Genomic DNA, 20,303 nt, shown 5'->3' on the forward strand with positions numbered 1-20,303 from the left:
GCACAGCCCGCTCCGGCACGCAGCAGCGTCACAGGCTGCGGGGAGGGCTGGCAGCGGCTGAGAAATGGGTGGGTATTTTTCGGAGAGAAGGGCATTTTGCATCCTTTGCAACCAGGCTGGGCGAGCCGGCACGAAGCAGCCGGGGCTGCCGGGGCAGGGTTTGGCTCAGCAGCGTGGCGCTGGGGCGTGCAGGCATGTACCGAGAGAGGGGCTGAAACACAGGGAGGAGGCAGGGGGGCCTTTTTTCAGCCGCTGGCCCATCCTCCCACCCCCACAGAGTGCTCTGAACTCCCACTTGCTGGCTAATGCGTGCGACGGGACCGCTCACACGAGTGCGGAGCAGCCAAGAGCCCGTGCTGCAGGAACACGCCTGTGCTTGCCAGGAGGGGAGAGCCAAGCACGCTTCTCTCTCTTTTCTCCCCAGATTACCGTTTGCGTGGCTGGATGCCGAATCCCCTCGTTTCTGCAACAAAGCAGGACTAGTTTGGAGCTGGCGCCTAAGAGGGGAGAGGCGAGAGGAAGGGTGATGCTGGTGCGCGGACTCCCAGGGACACGCAGGTCTCTTGCGGGGATGTGTGCGAGGTTTATTTCTACAGATTAGCTGCGGCCCAGCATTGGGGGGAAAAAACCTCACCCTCAATTTGGTGAAAAGTTGCTCAATTCCGCGGAAAACCTGGCTTCCAAGTGACTGAAAGCTCCAGCCCGAGACAGAGTCCCACTGCCGTCACAGGAGCAAACTGCCAGAGTCCCTTTCCCAGGCACGGCCAAAGACCGTCTCCCCTCGCCCGCGGCGCAGCCCCGACGCCCCTTCCCCAGCCCCCGGCCGCCAGCGCCCCCGGCCGGCCGCCCCCAGCCCCGCACCCCACAGCCTCGGTGAGGGCCGCCGCGGGGGAGCCGGGGGGCCCAGCCCGGCTGCGGGGAGCGGCCCATCCGCAAACGGCCGCGGGGCGCTGAGGGGCCGGGGGGCCGGGCCGGGGCTGCGGCGCGGCCCCATTTATAGGAGGGGCGTCGGGGCGCCGGCGCGGGGCCCTCCCCGTCCCGCAGACGCAAGCGGGGCGGTGGCCCCGGTTAAAGGGGAAACTTGTCCGCGCCGCCGCCCGCTCCGCTCCGCGCCCGCCGCCCTCAGCGCCCTCAGCTCCGCCGCGACGTGAGTACGGCCCGGCCCGGCCCGGGGGGCGGCTGCTGCGGCCCAGCCCAGGGAGGGGAACTGCCGTCCCTAGGGGCACACGGACTGGGGGATCCCCTCCTGCCCCGGGGGTCTCCGGGGAGAGGGGTCAGGGCGGCCGCCATCCCCTTTTCTCTGGGAGTGCCGCGGGGAGATGGGCTGGGGAGAGAGTCTCCGCCGAGGGTCTCGAGAGGAGTGGAGCAGGGGTAGTAACTGGGGTGAAATGGGCCGAGGGACACTTGTCTCCATCTCCGGGATCGCCCCGAGGAGATGGGCCGGGGGAGAGAGTCCGAGGGAGCCACCCCGGCGGTCCCACGGGCAGGTGGGCAAGGGACTGTCCCCGCTCCTGGCGGAGAGGGACCGCGCCGCCAGAAACCCTCTGCCGGGGGTGCCGAGGAGCGCTGGGGGTGAGCGGTCGGAGCCCCCCTCGGAGGAGCGGGGCTGGGGAAGCCCTCTCGGTGAGAGGGTTTGGGGGAGCGGGCTGGGAGACGAGCTGGAGAATCCCTTGGGGGTGCCCGACCCTCCCCTCCGGCTCCCCCCAGCCTCCCCCCATCCCGCCGGGAGGGCTCCCGGGACCATCCTGTGCCCCAGAGCGCCTCCTGCTGCCCCAGCCCTGGCCCACACACACCCCCACACACACATCCCCCCACACCCCCCCGCCACACCCGCCCACACCCCCCCACACACCCCCACCCTCACACACACACTTGCACTCAAACACACACATCCTCGTGCACACACACAGATACACACAATACCCCCTCCACCCCCTTACACCCACGCACACAGCCCCCCACGCACCCACTGCACCCCCACGCCCCTGCACAGACTCCCCCTGCACAGTCTCCCCCCCCCCCCCCCCACACACACACACTCACTCAGCAACATCCCTGTCCCCTCCAGTTCTGCCCTCCACCACCGCCACGATGCTGCTGTTGCTGCTGGGGATCATCATCCTCCACGTCACGGTGCTGGTGCTCCTCTTCGTCTCCACCATCGTTAGCGTAAGTACGGGGCCTTCCTGCAGCCCGGGCGCTGTCTGTGGGGTGCCATAGCGTGGCAAGGCCAGAGGGTGTTATTTTTATCTGTGGTTTATTTTCCAGCCTAGCTCTTAGCAGGAAACCTTCTCTTGCTGATTGCTGGTTTTAGTCAGGGAGGGGTTCTGGAGCTCTTTGTGTGTTGGGTGTCAGGTGTAGTGCTCAGGGTGTCCCTGTTAGCACGGAGCACAGCGCTGTGAAGCCCATCTCATCATCATCCCAACACTGCTTCACATCAGGGAGCAGCCTCAGAGCACCCAAACTGCCCAACATGGGGGTGACCCTGCACCCCCCATCCATGAGAGACCTCGCCTGCTGAGGGGCTTTCACCAGCATGCTGCCTCCTCAGTTTGGCTCTCCAGCTCTGACCCTATGAGGCTGCAGTTTGTGCTCTCCAGCTCTGTCCCTGGGGGACTGCAATTTGGGCTCTCCAGCTCTGTCCCTGTGAGGCTGCAGTTGGGCTCTCCAGCTCTGTCCCTGTGAGGCTGCAATTTGGGCTCTCCAGCTCTGTCCCTGTGAGGCTGCAGCCCAGCTCTCCAGCTCTGTCCCTGTGGGGCTGCATATGAGGCACAGCCTCGCCTCTAACCAGGATGGGCAATTTGCAAGGCTGAAGCTTTGCAGGCAGAGGGAAGGCTGAGGGCTGGATGCTGCACAGGGAAGGGTTCCTCAGTCCAGAGCCTGGTTAACACATCATCAACTTAGGAAGAGCTTTAAATTGGTTTTAAGGGAGTGATTTTGTGGAGCTGGTGAGGTGCAGGCTTGCTTTGCCAGGTTGTTCTTTCTCATCTGTTTCTTTCCTCCTTTTTTGGGGGGCTGGTAATAGTAGTAGAAGACATTACAGAAATCTTCCAAGCCGTTAAGAATCACGTGGAAACATTCAAGCAGCCTGGCCAGGCACCAGGCAGAGGGGAGGGGAGGGCAGTGTACGTCCCCCCCAGGATTTGGTCCGTGTTTAAGGAGAATAAAGAGCTCCTGTTTTCCTGCCGTTGAGGTTAAACCAGCTAAAACGCAAATACCAATGTTTACTTTCCAAACCCCTCTCTAAAGAAAGGCACGTGTCTGGGAGCGGCTGGCTGGGCTCACCGTGCCGTATGCACAGGGGCGGCTGGCGCCAGGGCTCTGGGGGGCACAGGGCTGCTCATAGGCTCCTGCAAGGATCCTGCTCACGGCTGGTGTCCCTCCCCTGCAGCAATGGCTGGTGAACAGCGGGCACACGGCAGACCTCTGGCAGAACTGCACCTCGGGTAGCGCCTTCCAGTGCCTGACGTCGTCCACGAACGGTGAGTGCTCCACGGAGCTTTTATTCTCTTTCACAGCCATAGGAAGTCAAGGGGGATTTGCCATGGCAGGTTATTTGTGATTCCCTCTTGCTTTTCCTTGCACACTTCTGAAGTTATTCCTCCCACCCCTGCCCCTCGCCTCCTCTGCTCTGTCCCCAGGCAGAGGGGCCGGGATCTGCCGTGTTCCTGCTGCCCTCATGAGGGGACACAAGGCTGGTCCCGCAGCAGGGGGGTTGCTCCCCCTCCACCTCACCAGGCCCTGGAGTCCTGCTGGGGCTCAGCACAGGTACCAGATCCCATGTCTGTTGCTCTGTCCTGTCGCCATTGGCTTTGGGCAGCACCATGGCAGGGTGTTCACCACCCTCAGCCCCAGCAGAGGTGACTGGCTTGAGTGCCAGTGGTGTGGACTCGTTATCGGCCTATTTTGGTTACACTTGGGTCTACAAATGTGGAGCAGCCCTTGGAGAGGGGTTTACTGGGTGATTGTTGCAGTGCTGGGTGTGGAGACATCATTTTCAGCAGGCCTTCCTCCTCCCAGTGTGAGGGTTATACAGATGCACATGGTGCCCTGAGGGCAGCCTGTCTTCAGAGGACACCCTTTTTGCTTTTCACTTCTGTGACAGGCTGAGGTTTTGGACACACTCATCCCGTGGTTCACTGCTGAACAGCATGTGTGGGATGTCTGAGTGCTCAGGCCCCTCTTTGCCCGCTGCTGGCACAGCCCCTGTGGCATCTGCACATCTGAGGTGACTGAATAGCTGCCTTTGGACCCATCAGGGTGCAGGCTGACGGTCACACTGGGTGACATCACTCTGTGAGCCTTTGCCGAGGTCAGCAGGGGAGGAGTGCTTGCTGAGATGCTGTGATGCAGTTTCCAGGGTCCCACTAACACTCAGTCTGTGCTCAGGGAGTCGGGTGGGCCTGTGCCTCAGTTTCTCTAGAAACTGGGCGGTGCTGTCCCCAGTATTTGGTTTCAGTTAGCTTGGGATTTTGCTTTCCTGTGGAAACAGATTCTCCCAGTGTAACTCCCAGCGTGGCCAGCTGTGAATCACACCCATATCACTGGGAGCACAGTCACACTGAGCTGGAAACACGGCTTTAGCAGAGGAGCAAACAGGCCACAGGGTCCTGGCAAGGAGGGATTGGTTGGACTGAGAGCAGTAGATACTTCTAAAGGGCCTCGTGGTGATGGGAGACTGTCAGGGATGAGTTTGGGTCACTCTCATCCCCAGCCTGCTGGGAGCTAAACACTCATGTTTACCTGGTGCAGGGAGGCAGATGCTGGTGCTCCCGGGGCTGAGGCTGCTGCGTTTCCCCATGTGGGCCCGGGCCCTGGTTCAGGGGGAGCTTGGCTGCGGGGCTCTGCTGACGCCTGGCGGTGTTGGGGCTGCCGGGAAGTGGCTGGAGCCCAGCCCAGAAGCCGCCTGCAGCCATGTCCTCCTCCCTCCCTCCCTGCCTCCCTGCATCCCTCCATCAGCAGTTGGCTGGCTGGTGGCAGTGGGGGCAGGTCACGCGTGCTCCCAAACTGCTGACCTCGCACTTTGAAATCAAAGGCAGCCATTGTCCCCAGTCCCAGAGGCTCCAAAGCCTCCCCAAATCTTTGGCTTTTCAAAGCTGTGCCGTTTGTTTTGGGGTGTTTGCTGGATGCTGTGTGTCAGGGTGTTGGCAGTGATGAGAGAGGCTTGTCCAAAATGGGGCTGGGGGTTTTCCTCTCTGTCTCGCTGTCCTGCTGGGTGTTGCGAGTCTATAGCACCTTGTTCCCAGAAGCTGCTCAGAGAGGGGCTTCCCTCTGGATCCTTTCCAGTGATGACTTTTTGTCATTAACAGACTATGGTCAAGACGACCCTGCTGAAAGTGCAGCTGAGTTGGGTTGATGATATGCCCCAGTGGGCTGCTCTTTGAGTAGAGGAGCTTTGTGGTCAAGTCTTCAAGAGCTCTCTGCCAGCTCTTACTTGTGTGAAGGTTTTGCTCTGGCACTGGGAGACGGATGCTTTGCTTGGGCAAAAGCTTGTGCCCCATTCACCCTGTGTGAGCAGTCTTCACCTGGTGAGACCCTGGCTGCAGGGCCTAAACCTCACTGGTGCTGGAGTGACACAAACCCCAAAGATATTTCCTAGACTTATGCAAGGCTTTGAAATGCTGTTTATAAACCAAGATGTAAATAGCAGGCAGCACCCTTTCAGTGGACCCTTGCACCCTCCCATCTCGCTGCAGCCTGGTGCTGTTTGGTGGATGGGGGGGGACACAGGACAAGGCTGCTGTGACAGGCCCAACCCTGAGGCTCAGCCCCTGCCTGGTCCTTTGTACACTCCTCAAACTCTGTGCTAGGAATATTGCTTACTTTCAAAAGTATGAAAGATCCTACCCCAAATACCACAAACTGTTCCCATTTCAACCTCTTTCAAAACACGGGCTCTGAGGCTTCCTGGGGTTGGGAGAGCCTCAGGAATCTGTTTCTTTGTGACCGTGCCAAGGACGGTGCTGAACAGTTAACAGCAGAGCAAAGTCTGCTCTGGGCTAAGAGCAAGAAATCCTCACTCAAGAACTTTGGCAGAACCTGGTCTTTACCTGCAGGCAGTTTTTGCTCTGCTAGGGCAGTGGCCCCTGTAGCAGTTATTTCTTCCTCTGGTTTTGGAAAGGAGCAGTGCTCACTGTGCAGAGTGTGGAGTGAGGCAGGGCTGGGGCTCACGTTCTCAGTGGGGATGGGGCTCGTGGGGGGCTGTGGTGGCAACAGAGTGGTGAGTTGCTGGGCTGCCATGCTGCCCTGGGGGCTGGCTCAGTGAGGGTGGGTGATCCTCCCCTCACTGGGGCTGGGTGATCTGGGTGATCCTCCCCTCGCTGGGGCTGGGTGATCTGGGTGATCCTCCCCTCGCCGGCGCTGGGTGATCCTCCTCTTGCCAGCCATACAGGGACCCTCTTGTTTAGGTGACCATTAAGTGGAAGCCCGAAGAAAAGCTGAACTTGCTAAAAGCAGGTGCTGGCATGGTTTGTCTGTGTGTCACACTGAGGCAGGTCTGGGACTGTGCTCCTGACCTTACTCTCCTGTGGGGGTTGGAATAAGAAGCAAAACAGTCCCAAGGGCTGGCAGACTGTGGGCACAGGATGGAGCTGAGCTCCCACCTCCCAAATTCCTCTTGGAATTCGCTGGAACACACTGTGTTTGTGTGAGTGTGTGAGTGTGAGTGTGTGAGTGATGGGGGGGTGTGATGCGGGGGGGGGGGGGGCGTGTGTGTGTTCCATTTCTGCCTTTGCTCCCTGGATAGTGACTTTTCTTCAAGAGGCCAAGAACTATGGAAAAAACGTTGCAATCTTTGCTTGGCTTGTGCTGTGTGACATTCCTGGAAAAGACTTATCTCAGGAATCCAGCGCAGGGTCCCCGGGCTGCCCCTACCCTGCACACATGGGCCTGCCACTGCTCTGAAGCAGACTCCACCTCAAACTCCCAGACCTCTGTTCCCCCCCCCCCCCAATCCCAAATGGTCTTTTCTCTCTAGACCTGATTTTTTTAATGCAGGCAAGGGTTTTTTTTCCTGTTTGTTTCTACTGCCCTTCCTCTGCTTTCAGTGAGGGAACCTGCATGGAGATCCCTCCATCCTTCTTAACATCAGGGGACATTTTTCCTCTTGTCTTCTTGCAGTTCCTCCTGTCGCTGTTCTGTGGCTTTTGCATGACTGGCTCGTTCACAGACAGGCTGGTGGTTTTGGGCTTGTTTAAAGGGAAAAGCCCAAACCTTGGGAAATGCATGGGCTGCCAATCCATGTGATTACTGAGCCTTGTGGGCTGTGTGATGCTGATGATTTGCTGGTGTGATGGTCACAAGGAAAAACCAGGTGGGGTCACCCAGAGAAGAGCCTGGCCCTGGACAGGTAGGGATGGGCCTCCCTTCGATGAGACGGGCACTGCCACATGCCAGGGATTGCCCTGCTCTTTGCACACTGACTGTCCTCTTCCAGAGCCCTTTGCTCTGGCAGACAGCACCCCAAGCAGCACTGCTCATGCTCAGAATGCATTTTCTTTGTGCTGGAGGAGGCAGGAAAAATCTTTGTCCCTGGCACAGCGTCTGTGTCCAGGCCCATCGGCTGTTCCCAGGAGCAGTTGCTCAGTTCCTTCTCTGCTTTAAAATGCATACCTGAAACACCTGAGCCCAGTGCTTTTGCACTGGCAGCCCCCTCCAGCTGCCTTTGTTCTTTCAAACTCTTTCTTCCAGCGATGCTGAGCTCACATGATGTAGGTAAGGTATGGAGAGGTGGAGGTGCCAGTTAATTTGCTGTAGTCCTTTTTGTGTCTGAAAACAATGTTGCAGGGCTGCACTGAAGCCTTGCACCAAGGAAAAATGTTTCTCAATGTCTAATTCTGTTGTTGACAGTAAGTATGATATGTATGAGCAGAAAAAGATGGAGGCAAATTCCTCTCCAGCCTGCTGGAAAGAAACAAGACTGCACCAAATGGATCAAGACTTGGAGAATTTGTCACTGGTGCAGGGAGTCCGAGTGCAGGAGAGGGGGATGCAGTTCAGTCACCCCCGAACATTGGAAGTGCAAAGATTTAAAGCATGGTGTCAGCTTTTCACTGAATGCTAAGGTTCCCTTCTACCTGAACACTGTGCCTCTGGCTGAGTCTGTGGGCAAAGCACCATTGCAGCCTTCTCCTTTATTTCTGCTAGGCATCTGCAAACTGGCAAGAGATTACCCACATTTAAAGATGCTGAGTCTATTATAATGAAGCCATGCAGTAAATGGTCTCTTCTCCCAAGTAACAGGTGTTAGGGCAAGAGGAAACAGCCTCAAGTTGTCCCAGGGGAGGTTTAGATTAGAGATGAGGAACAATTTCTTCCCGGAAAGGGTTGTCCAGCCCTGTTTCAGGCTGCCCAGGGAGCTGGGGGAGTCCCCAGCCTTGGAGGGATCCCAAAGTCATGGAGCTGAGGTGCTGAGGGCCGGGGGTTAGGGTGGACTGAGCAGTGCTGGGTGAGCAGTTGCACTCAAGGAGCTTAGAGTCCTCTTCCAACCTGAGTCTAAATAATGTCCAGCTTATAGGTGTGACAGCACATAGCTTTGTCCTTGAAGTTCTAGCCATCAACTGTCCCCATTCAGCCCATGGACAGATCACAGTCTGGGGACACTTGTACTCCTTCAGGGCCTTTCTGCAGCAGAGCAGCAAAGAGCTTTTATCCTCAGCAGCGTGTAGATCCAGGACACCTGTGTTGTCATTGCTGATAGATAGCATTAGCTGAACTTGGGCAGGTTGAAACCCTCCCTGCCAGCTTGTGAGGAGCTAGATTGCCTCTTAGTTGTCTAAAATAATCTGTGTGGTATTCCAGGAGAATATTTGGTATTTCAGATCAGTTCCTGCCATCACTGTGTTGCCGATGATGTGGAAGGGATTTCGTCTGCTTCAAACCAGGTTTTTGTGGTTGCTTATTCTTACAAAGACCATCTGATCAGGAGAGATAGGGTTCCTAAGTTCCCAAGGCTGTTTTTTCTGCTCTCTACTGCTCCAGACTCCTTTGGCTCCCCTGTTTCTGAGGGGGATGGTGGTGTAGCCAACCTTCCCTGCCCGGTGGGGACTTCAGATGGAAGCAAAAGAGAGGAAAAGGCAAACCTGTGGGCAGAACCAGGAGAGTGGGTGAGGAAAAATCCTTAATTCAACGTGGTTTTGGCCCTGATGAGCTTCTGGGATGTCCCTGTGGCAACAAGCTGAGTGCTCCTGCAACGTGCCTGTCGGTCGGGGCACCACTGCTCCCCATCCTCCCACTGCAAATGGTTGGGAGCTGGTACCTGAGCCCTTGGGGGACCTGAGCCTGAAATGATGTATCTGCCACCTCATCTGGCTCTGCCACACCAGCCAAAAGGAAGTCAGTGGCACCAGGCCGAGGGCCTCAGGGAAGAGCTGTCTTGGGCATTTTGGAGCTGTTGAAAGGTGTTTTTCACGGTGCCAGCAGCTTCCTGCTGCCTTGGCAGCGCTGAAGGTTGCCTCTGTGGGATGTGAGCTCTGATGGGATGTCTGAACGTGGCAGCTCTGGAGAGCTACAGACCTCCTGGCCTCAGGGATGGAGCTTCAAGAAGGCAAAAGGGAGGACAGCCAAGAGGAAAGGAGAACAAAAGGAGAAAAGAAGGCTTTGAGGCTTTCATCTCTGAAGGGAGCTACAGAAGAGGATCTGGAGCTCTTGGGCAGGAATTGTAGAACCATCTTCATTCACTGCCTCCCTGCAGCCCTGGTGTTTGCCACCAGCTCCTCCCCTGGCCCTTACAAGTACCTTGGGAACTCTTTAAAACTCCCCTTTCCTGGTGGGATTTCCAGGAAGACCCTGTGACCCTCTCCACAGAGCAGGTGTCGGAGGATAGAGAGGGAGCAACTGTTGGGTGAGAAACCTGCTGTTCACAGCTTAAGCATCCAGCAGCCAGGAAGGGCTTTCACCTCATGCTGGTGGGAGATCTGGGACCAAGGCAGAAGAAATTTGCATTGTCCTGGAGCTCATTTTTTCCCTTGGAGGTCTTGGTGGCTTTGATGGATGTGGCTGGTGAAATGTGCTGCTGCTCTTATCATTGGGAGAGGTGTGTGCTTTGAGCAGTGGGGCTGTGGGTGGCACTGGGGTCTGTGCTTCTCAGGGCCAGCACTGAGCTTTTTGCCTTTCTGAATTGCTACAGCAAGTTCCCAAGGGGCAGCAATCTCAAGTGCAGCCCCAGAAGAATGATGCCATTGTGCTAACATTTCTGCATCTTCAGTTGACCCTTTTCAACCCTCTTTAAGGGGCGTTTGAATGTCAAGGTTGAAAAGCGTTGCAAGCCCAAGTGCTTGTGACGTGACCTGTCTGCTTCATAGGCAAGGATGCAAGTTGGGTTCAGGTTCATGGCCTGAACCCAAGCCTGAGAATCTGCTTTGGAAAAGTTCTGCTCAGAAAACACGTCTTTTCCTGGCAGACCTGGGCTGGCACCCCTCTGTGCCAGTAGATGCACACGCTGTTCCTGACCCTGCAGCACAGGAGGAGTGGGTTTTACCATGCAGATGTGGTCATGAATTTCCCCTCTCTAGCATTTTATACATCCTATGCTACAGCCACCTTCTTAGTGGGTGTTTTCCTCCCCAGAAGTGGTTGCTTTTGGAGTATGTGTCACACAGGCAGCTCGCAAAGGGAAAGCTGCCCGTGGAGCTGCTGGCAGCAGCTCCCAGCACACGAGCACTCCCAGCACAGCACAAAGGCCGGGATGTCTGACAGTGCTGAGGGCTCAGATGAGTTTCTTCAGTTTGCATTTTATTCTTTCTTTTTGGCTGGGTCAAAAAATGATCAGGTGTCTACAACACAGCACTGAATTAAACCCTGGGGAGCTGATACTTTTGCTTTAAGGCCCTATGCCCCATGGTCCAGTCAGTCCTGCTCAGCTCACCCCTTGTCCAGGCATAAAACCATCTTGCAAGCAGGGCAGGGGCTTTGCTGGGAGCGGGGTGGCCAGCCACTCTCTTTCAGGAGTGTTCAGCTGCAGTTTCTGCTCTGGGTTTTGATTTCTGCTCTACATTTCAATTTCTGTTCTGAGTTTCTTTCTTTCGTGTTTCCTTCAGGGTCGTGAGATGTGGATTTCAGCATCTTGAGGTGGGGGGGGTGTCTCTTCCCTGCTGATATAAGTGGTGCTATGAGCACATCAGGGCTTGCAGAGCTTGGGGAAGTTTTCAAATTAGGTTTATAAGAACTTCTTCCTTTGTTTCTGAGTCCCTGAAAGGACTTAAAAATGCTCACAACGGGTCCTCTCCGGAAGCGGCGTGCAGGGTGTTATCTGTCCTTTCCACTCCGTTTCCTTTTCTTCCTCCTCCTGAAGAACAAAGATATAAACACAGAGATGCAGGAGAAAAATGGAACAACTGACTCGCTGCCCAGGGGAAACCACAAATAACAGGCTGGGAGTAAACAGTGCTGACAGCCTTGCAGCACCACGCACGGGCCCGGAGCTCCCCGGGGGAAACTCACTGGCTTTTTAAAAGCGTGTAGGTAGGACACAGCACTAATAGCAAAGGAGTTAAAAGCATACAGGGTTGAAGTTACAGCAATCTTGTCTGCAGTTACAGTGGTGCTTTCAGGTGAATTAAAGGCAGTTAGCTCTCCTAATACAGCCAAAGGCTGTGGGTGGCTGGGCTTGGGCCTAAGGGAGTGTAGCAGCTTGGACTGTGGGTCTGGGAGTCACGAGCTGGAGATCCTGCCCCTCGGTTTCACAAAGGAGGACCATAAAAGTCGGCAAAGGACTGGCTGTGAGCTGGCTGGAGCTCTGCTCTGAGGGGTCATCTCTGGATTTCTCAGCTCACAGGTTCCTGCTGCTCTCTGGCTGTGGCGGGCAGCGGGGCTGGCTGCTGACATCCCCCGGGGCACAGGGGGCTCTCCCCCCCCAGTGCCTGCCTTTATATCCCTCTGACACAGCTCTTTATTACAACAGGATTTTGCAAAGCCTGGATAAATCATTTGTATTCAGAACCAAAGGAGAGGCAGGGGGAGGCGGATGCAATTAGGAGGGCAGCTCAGCTCAGCTCAGCTTTCCAGACAGCCTTCTCCTAAAATGACCGGCAGCCCGAGCATCCACCTGGGGGCAGAAAGGGCTCCTCTCCGGGCCGGATCCTGTGGCCTTTGAGATCAACAAAAGACCTGATTTCTTGGGTCCTGGACGAAACTGCAGGGCTTGGGGCTGAGCAGGCTTTGGCTCAGCCAGTGCACAGAGCCATGCACAGCTTTAGAGCTGGGGAAGGGCTGAGACAAAAGCTCAGCTTCCCCAGCTGGGGTGGGAGCCTGGAAGGAGATTCCAATTCAGCCATCCTCTGAGCAATGATCCATGACTTGATTTTTAGCAGTGCTCCAGCTGCCTCATCCTCTCTGCCCACTGGTTGAGCGTGGCCTGAGCTGAAGGGTCGTGTGTTTGGGGCCAGGGGGTTTCCCTGGGTAGCAGAGATGGCTGGAATATGTGGGATGTTTTGTGTACACGTCAGCAGCCAGAGCTGCTCCTTCCTAAGGAACAGCAGCAACTGGTGACTCTGGATGTCTCAGTGAAGCCCAGCAGTTCATTAGCGGGGCTGAAGTGCTTGGAAGAGCCATTTGGCATGGGAAGTGTGGGAAGGGAAATGCTGTGCAGTGAGCAGAGGCTACCTGGGAAGCATTCAGACTGTTTTGGTGAGCAGGGCCCGAACTTGCTCCATGGCATGAGTGCCTGGAAGCTAGCTGCAAAGACAAGAATGGAAGCACAATTCAGCAGATGTTACTAAACTGCTCAGGATGTGCCCCATGGGCATGGATTTGCTGGAATGGTTCAGGTGTGGATCTTTGCTGCCTCCCACGTGGAGGCTGTACCATGCTCTCCATTCAAATTCTGCTCTCACCTCTGTGAGTGCAGCCTGGGGGGCTTGGTGGGGAGGCATGCTCACTGCTCTGGGAGCAGCTGCTGCTCTGGGCAGTCCCAAAAGGCCTCATTTGCCGCACAAAGCGATGGAGGTTGCCGAGCTGAAGCATAGCTTTATTTGGAAGTTTTGTTGCATTTCAGAGGGCAAAAAGCTCTTGAGAGAGTGAAGCTGATGGGAGCAAAACTGTGGCAGGGACTGGGACTGAGACTTCAGTGCTGCCTGTTCCTCCCCTGCCTGAGGACCCAGCCCAAGGCATGATTTTCTGTCCTGTCAGCAGGTGGTTTGTGCCTCAGTTTACCTGTACTGAGTCTCACCTGGCTTGTGTGGTGAATGACTCCTTGGAGACCTCTTGAGGAAGGTTGTGAATGTTCACTTGGATTTCCAACTTTATAAGGAAAGGGGAAGGCAGAGATAGCCATGGGCACAGCCCTGTCCCGCTGCTGTGAGGCACCGCTCTGCCTCTTCCTGACAGGCTGAGCAGCTCATGGGATGGAGCAGCGTTTGGCTTGTTTATTTATATTTTTTTGACGTGGGGAGTTACACACCCACGAAGCCTGGAAATAGCTGGGCTATGACTCATGCAGGGGCTGGTTTAACTGGTCTGCTCTGGGAGGCAGCTGCGTTTGGCAGCTGAGGAAGGCTCTTTCCAAAAGGTTTGGCTCCAGAGAGACAGAGGGTGTTTTCACTCCCTGGGGATTTGTTTTACCTCTGAACTTAGCCAGCTCAGTGTCTCACAGTTTGCTGCACGTGGCTCTTGTGTTTCTAGTACAGCTGAACTCAGGGCCTGACACAGAGATGGAGCAGAGGCTATGTCTGGATTTCAGCAGGCTTCAGATCTGTGCTGATATCTCTGCTCGGGTGTGATGGCAAATGCCAAGTGAGCAAGTGTGGCCCTGCAATTCATTTTACCCTCCGTGCTGGACCATGCACACATCATCCTAGATCACGGGCAGCACTGTGCCTCTGCTGGGGACCTTGCAGCTGATTCAGCACTGGATGTGGCCACATTTCCCAGCTGGTCAGAAACCTAATGGGAGCCAGGACTGGGCTGGGGGCACAGGGGATGATGCCGAGGCCATGGGCTGGGTGGGAGTCTCCATCTGTGGTGGCCACACTGAGGTTTCTGTCTTTCTTTCCCCAGAATGGCTGCAGTCTGTCCAAGCAATGATGATCCTCTCCATTATCTTCAGTGTCTTGTCCCTGTTCCTGTTCTTTTGCCAGCTCTTCACCCTCACCAAGGGCGGGCGCTTCTACATTACCGGAGTCTTCCAGATCCTTGCGGGTAAGTGGGGGCTGAACAATGGGACTGTCACCAGAGGAATGGGCTGGGCTACAATCAGAGAGACATTTTGGTTTGAAAACACCTCTGAGATCAAGTCCACCAAGCCCTGCCCTCACCCTGCCCAGCCCAGCACTGACCCACAGCCCTCAGCACCTCAGCTCCACGGCTCTGGGATCCCTCCAGGGCTGGGCACTCCCCCAGCTCCCTGGGCAGCCTGGCACAGGGGCTGACACCCCTCTCAGGAACACAGTTCTGCCTCAGCTCCAACTTCAATCTCCCCTGAGGCAACTTGAGCCCATTTCCTCTTGTCCTGTCACTTGTCACTTGGGACAAGAGTCCAACCCCCCACCCAGCCACAGCCTCTTGTCAGGAGCGTGAGAGAGGGCTCCTGTCTGCCCTTCTCCAGGCTCAACACCCCCATTCCCTCAGCCCCTCCCCAGCACCCTTGTGCTCCAGCCCCTTCCCCAGCTCAGTGCCCGGCTCTGGCCACGCTGCAGCCCCTCAGTGTCCCTGTGGCATTGAGTGAGGGGCCCAGAATTGAATACACCCAAGCAGAGGAGAGGGTAGTGGTGGAAATGAGCATGTTTTTGGGTATCAGAGCAGGACAGCCACTGGAGAAGCTTGAAGTTAGCTTGGAGAAGAGACTGAGGGATGACCTCATTAATGTTTACAAGTCCATCAAGGGTGTGTGTCAGGAGGATGGAGCCAGGCTGTGCTCAGTGATGGCCAATGACAGGGCAAGGGGCAGTGGGCACAAACTGGAACAGAAGAGGTTCCAAAGAGACATAAGGACAAACTTGTTCCCTGTTGAGGTGAGGGAGCACTGGCAGGGGCTGCCCAGATGGGCTGTGGAGGCTCCTTCTTTGGAGACATTCCAACCCAGCTGGATGAGTTCCTGTGTGCCCTGCTCTAAGTGGTGCTGCTCTGGCAGGGGGGTTGCACTGGATGAGCTTTGGAGGTCGCTTCCAGCCCTTGAGATCCTGTGATTCTGTGTAATTCTGTGACTTGCCCTCCCAAGCCTAAAACACGTTGTTAAGCTCAGGCTCTGACATGGTGATTCATTCACTGTTGCTTGCATTGTTGTGAGCAGCTGAACGCCCCAGTCCTTCACCTCCCCAGCGTGTTCTCTGGCCTGAAATCAGTGCTGATGCTGCAGAAACCATGAGCTCCCCTCTGCCAGATTCCTGGTGGGGACAATTGCTGCTGTGTTTCCTGCTGTCTGTAGGTGCTGTGTGGCCACGTGCCCGCCCGCTGCCCCCCGGCGTCGGCAGACAATGTGCCGAGCGCTGTGCATGGGCCGGGGCAGTGGGAGTTGCCTCTCCTGCTCACAGAATGCAGCTGCCCCACCGGCGCCTTACTCAAACGTGTTCCCACTTCTGCACTTTCCCAGAACAAAGGAGCAGTGTCCAGTGGAATTATAGCTCAAATATCACGGTGGCTGAATGTAGGTGGTCCCCGTGCCCTGTGCAGGGGATTTGGAACTCTGCTCCGACAACAGTCTGTGTGATAGAACTACTGGGATTGACTGAAAGAGCTTGTTTGGGGGCAGAAATAGAGGTGGCTTTGTGTTGGCTCTGGACAGTCCCCAACGCTGATGGGTTGTTTTTGCAACAAAGCTTCTAAAACGCTGCTTACCGGGGCTGGTCAGCCCTCAGGGGCCCACACTGCCCATGGCTGGCGAGCATGGGTGCTGGGAGCCAGGGAAGAGGGATGGGCTGTGGGCACAGCGGCCTTGCTGAGTTTGCAGCCCCAGAGGAGGACAAGGCATTACAGGGCACAAACCTGCCAGGCTGCAGCATCCGTGGCACCCAGCTGAGCTTGCCCGGGCAGCTGATAAACTTCCATGCATTAAAAGATGTGAGGTTTGTGTCTGACCTCTTGCAGCAGCTGTGGCAGGAGGGTTCAGGCTGCAGTCTGGGTTTTAAATGAGCTACCCAAGGGAGTGGGGCTGGTCTGGAGCAGCAGCCAGAACTGGGAGATGCCCAGAGCTTGCCTGATGGATTGCCCACGTGATGCTCTGGCTCTGCTTGCTCAGAGCCCACTCGCCTGCAGCCAGGGCAGAGTCAACAGCATCCCACAACCCAAAGCACACCATTGTTGTGACCAAAAGTCAAAGGGCTATCAAGGGAGACTTGAGGCCTTGGAAGGACTAGTGAAGCTGCAACTCGAGGGCTGTGCTCAGTGTTGCGCCTTTCACTACAGGAGAGACATGGAGGTGCTGGAGCATGTCCAGAGCCAGGCAGCGGAGCTGGGGAAGGGGCTGGAGCACAAGGGTGCTGGGGAGGGGCTGAGGGAATGGGGGTGTTGAGCCTGGAGAAGAGGAGGCTGAGGGGAGACCAGAGGTCTCTCTGATACTCCCTCACAGGAGGCTGCAGTGAGATGGGGGTTGGTCTCTCCATACTGAGTGACAGAACAAGAGTAAATGGCCTCAGGGTAGGTTGAGGTTGGAGCTGAGGCAGAACTGTTTCCCTGAGAGGGGTGTCAGCCCCTGTGCCAGGCTGCCCAGGGAGCTGGGGCAGTGCCCAGCCCTGGAGGGATCCCAAAGCCCTGGAGCTGAGGTGCTCAGGGCAGTGGGTCAGTGCTGGGCTGGGCAGGGTGAGGGGAGGGCTGGGACTGCAGGAGCTTCAAGAGCTTTTCCAACCAGAACTATTCTATGACGGCTTCAAGTTGCACCAGGGGAGGTTCAGGCTGGATGTGAGGAGGAATCTCTTTGCTGTCAGTCATTGGAAGGGGCTGTCCAGGAAGGTGCTGGAGTCACCGTCCCTGGAGAGGTTTCAGAGCCGGGTGGATGTTGTGCTGAGGGCAATGGGCTGGTGGGTGACAGGGCTGGGACAGAGGCTGCACTCCATGAGCTTAAAGGTCTGTTCCAGGTGAAACCATTCTGTGATTCTATGATGATGATTTTCCAGGACACAGGACACAAGGGAGCAGCAATGCCAGCAGCTGCCCATGCTGGCATTGGGTATCACCCTCTGTAGCTCAGGGTTTGGGGCCGGGAGCTGCAGCACCGCTAACGGCTCCCTGTGTGCGATTCCCCACAGGGCTGTGCGTGATGAGCGGCGCTGCCATCTTCACAGTGAGGCACACGGACTGGCACCAAGCCTCGGAAAACACCTCCTACGGCTTTGCCTACATCCTGGCGTGGCTGGCCTTCCCCCTGGCCCTCGCCAGCGGCGGCATCTACATCATCCTGCGGAAGCGCGAGTGAGCGGTGGCGCGGGCGGCGTGACGAGGGCACTGCTGGCGGCCACAGAGGGGACAGAGGCGGGGGCAGAGAGACGAGAAAACGGGAAAGAAAATTAACCAAAACATAATAAAAAGGATAAAAAAGGAGAAAAAACAGCCCTAAAAAAAAAAAGGAATAAACCCTCCCACCAAACCCAACCCCAACCAGCCCCACACGGAAACACTCACAGGGTTACTTGTTAATTGAAGATGTATATAGTATCTATGGTTTAAAAAACCTATTTATAACACTTTTTACATATATGTACATAGTATTGTTTGCTTTTGTTGACCATACGCTGTTTTAAAGCCTAGAGCAAGTGCCTAAGGAACTATTACTCCTAACAGTGTAACAATAGCACAGTGTTTTTTCTCTCCTGCAAAATCCTCTTTGACCTGAACTCTCCTTCCCCGCCCTGCCCATGGCGAACCGTCAGAACCCCCAGCTCTGGTTTTAGGCTGGTGTAAATGGGAGTCTTCCCCCTGTTCATGCCAGCCAGAGGGTTGGTCCCCGCTCCTGCCACATGCTGTGATCCCGGTACCCAAAGTGCACATCCAGATCTGATGGGAGACACTTCCGAAAGGTTTGAAGGATTTCGGACCATAAGGGCTTTGATTTGCCCCAAAGTGCCTAAATGACTGTAATGTGCCCAAATCCCGTTGCCTTGCCACCACACCCGCTGGGAATTTGGGCTTTTGAATCACTTAGGTTGAATTGGAGCACAGCCTGGGCCGTCCTCCTCCGCCGGCGGGGCTCTGGGGGTGTCCGTGCCGCAGGTGCCGGGCTGTGCCGTGCCGTGCCGAGCCGAGCCGAGCTGCCGGGGCACTGCTGCTCCCGCCGCGACACGGGCTCTGTCCTTGCCGTGGAGCTCAGCTGCCAGTGAAAGAAGCAAACCCAGTGTATCTATGAAATCAAATGCCAGATGTATGAAATGGTGCTATCTATTTACCATTCCTTATATTGCTAGCCATTTAACCTTATTCACTGGAAATTCAGTAACGATCCCGAGGTAAACGACGAAGCTAGAGATGAGAAATAATTGTGTGTAATATAAAGGAGCTGTAACTGCTTTTGTACTTAGTTTTCGCTCTTACTATTATTTTTAATAAAGCATTTATAACCGAGGTTCCTTTTCTCCCCCCTCCCCGTGGCCAAGAGGAGCAGAAAGAGCCCTGGCTGGAGCTGTGCCGGCCCCGCTGCCGGGCGAGGTGTCTGTCCTCTGGCTCTGTGTCTGGCCATGAATTGAACGGGCACTTGCACACACCCCAGGCTGCCCTCTGAGGACTCCAGACACAGTGTTGCTGTTGGTTTTGTTCATTTTGGTTTTTTTTCTTGGTTATTTTCTTTCTTCTTTCTTTGCTTTGCTTTTCTGATTTTATACCGACTGTGTGGACTAAGAAGCAATGAAATAAAAGTCAGAATAACTCAGTTGCTTCTGCTTTGTGGCGTTTGTGTGGTTAGAGCTGAGCTGCGCTCCAGCAGCTGTGTGCACAGCCATCTCATAGAAGGTCTCTGCGATTGATGACCTGAGAGAGGCGCTGAGCTCATGGGGCTGTCAGCGTGGGAGATGCACCTTGTGCTGGAGGAGTAAAACCACACCAGGCAGTGCCAGGACCAGGAACTGAGCTCAGGGCCCTGTGCTATAGTGCTGGTGTGTGTTTCACCTTTCAGCCTCTGTGCTGAGATGCTCCCGTGATGTGACCAACTCCTCAAAGACTGCTCTTAGCCCTCCATCTCTGAGCTGGGACATTTCAAGTCAGCATCAGCTGCCTCAGAGCCTCCAAGAAGCCTTTCATCCTCGTGTGCTGAAACCCCCAGAGCTGGGGGCTGGGCTGGGGGATTAGCACATTGTGCTCAGTAATGCAGCCTTAAAGGCTGTCACCGAAGCGTTCACATTTCCGTTCGCTCATTCATTTGGCTATGGAAGAGCCGAGCTGATGTAGCAACCGGTGTTGGCAGAAGTACAATGGCTCTTGCAAGGTCGTGTGTTGAGGCCAGTTATTACCATCAGGCCAGATTCCATAGCCCTCAACCCAGCCACATCCCAAAGAAGAGGAGCAGGAGCTGCCTTGTGCCTCCTTGGCCACTCGCCACAGCGCCTGGGCAGCACCATCTGACCACCCTGGTATCTTGCTTGATGGCTGGGGCTCCTTTGAGACTATTTCCCCCTGTGATGATTTTGTGGAGCCCAGGAGAATACTAAGCTCAGAAGAATACATCGTTTGCTGAAGCAGCATGTGAGCCACCTGTGAGCTGCAGTGCTGGGGCAAACCGTTATCGTGGGCCCTGCTGGGCTTGTCAGCGCATGCCTGGCAAAGGGGACACAAATTCCCCTTCCGAGGAGCAAGTAGGTGGGTTTGTTTCCCCTCTTGCAGGAGAATTAAAGATGCTCTTTTCCACAGAGTCACAGAATCTGAAGGGTTGGAAGGGACCTCAAAAGCTCATCCAGTGCAGACCCCCTGCCAGAGCAGCACCACCTAGAGTAGGGCACACAGAAACTCATCCGGTTGGGTTGGAATGTCCCCAGAGAAGGCACTAAAAAGGTCAGTGTGTCACGTTTGCCCCTTGGTGCAGTGCTGTGTCCATGTACACGAGCAGGGTCAGCTTGCATCAGCCTCTCGGTGTTGCTTTTGGAGAAGGTCCAAAGGGGAACAGCCACCAATGTGCAGCAGAGCCGATGTGTCCCACACACACCCCAACCCATCCCACTTGTGCTGGCTCCGTCGTGTTGGAAGCTGCCAGTTCTGTCACCCCGCTCCCTGCCCTGAGGAGTCCCAGCTGCGCCGGGTCCCTCCTCCGGCTGCCTTTTGCAGCACCACCATGGCATCGAACGGGCTCCTTAGACTGGTTTTACTTCAGTTTAGTCAATCTGCGTCACCGCCGTGCCACAAGGGGAGCGAGGCGGGGGCCCGGCCCCGGACTCGGCCCCAGTCTCGGCCTGGGC

At 55.9% G+C, this 20,303-nt stretch overlaps 1 protein-coding gene across 1 annotated transcript; it reads left to right on the forward strand.

Moving 5' to 3' along the window:
* The first annotated feature begins 1,038 nt into the window (after window positions 1-1,038).
* Window positions 1,039-18,787, forward strand: PMP22 (peripheral myelin protein 22). The gene is made up of 5 exons (XM_062011000.1): window positions 1,039-1,147; window positions 2,069-2,169; window positions 3,392-3,482; window positions 13,993-14,133; window positions 17,175-18,787. Exons 2-5 carry the CDS (start codon window positions 2,092-2,094, stop codon window positions 17,339-17,341), a joined length of 477 nt encoding a protein of 158 aa, XP_061866984.1. The 5' UTR covers window positions 1,039-1,147; window positions 2,069-2,091; the 3' UTR covers window positions 17,342-18,787.
* The last annotated feature ends 1,516 nt before the right edge of the window (window positions 18,788-20,303 follow it).

Source organism: Colius striatus, chromosome 18, assembly GCF_028858725.1.
Source record: "Colius striatus isolate bColStr4 chromosome 18, bColStr4.1.hap1, whole genome shotgun sequence".
Taxonomy (NCBI): domain Eukaryota; kingdom Metazoa; phylum Chordata; class Aves; order Coliiformes; family Coliidae; genus Colius; species Colius striatus.

What these genes read in the sequence shown, in the direction of transcription:
- PMP22 (XM_062011000.1), top strand. Translation starts at nt 2,092, where the DNA reads ATGCTGCTGTTGCTGCTGGGGATCATCATCCTCCACGTCACGGTGCTG. An exon ending in TCGTCTCCACCATCGTTAGC is followed by an intron (nt 2,170 to 3,391) that starts GTAAGTACGGGG and finishes CCTCCCCTGCAG; the next exon opens with CAATGGCTGGTGAACAGCGG. An exon ending in AGTCTTCCAGATCCTTGCGG is followed by an intron (nt 14,134 to 17,174) that starts GTAAGTGGGGGC and finishes GATTCCCCACAG; the next exon opens with GGCTGTGCGTGATGAGCGGC.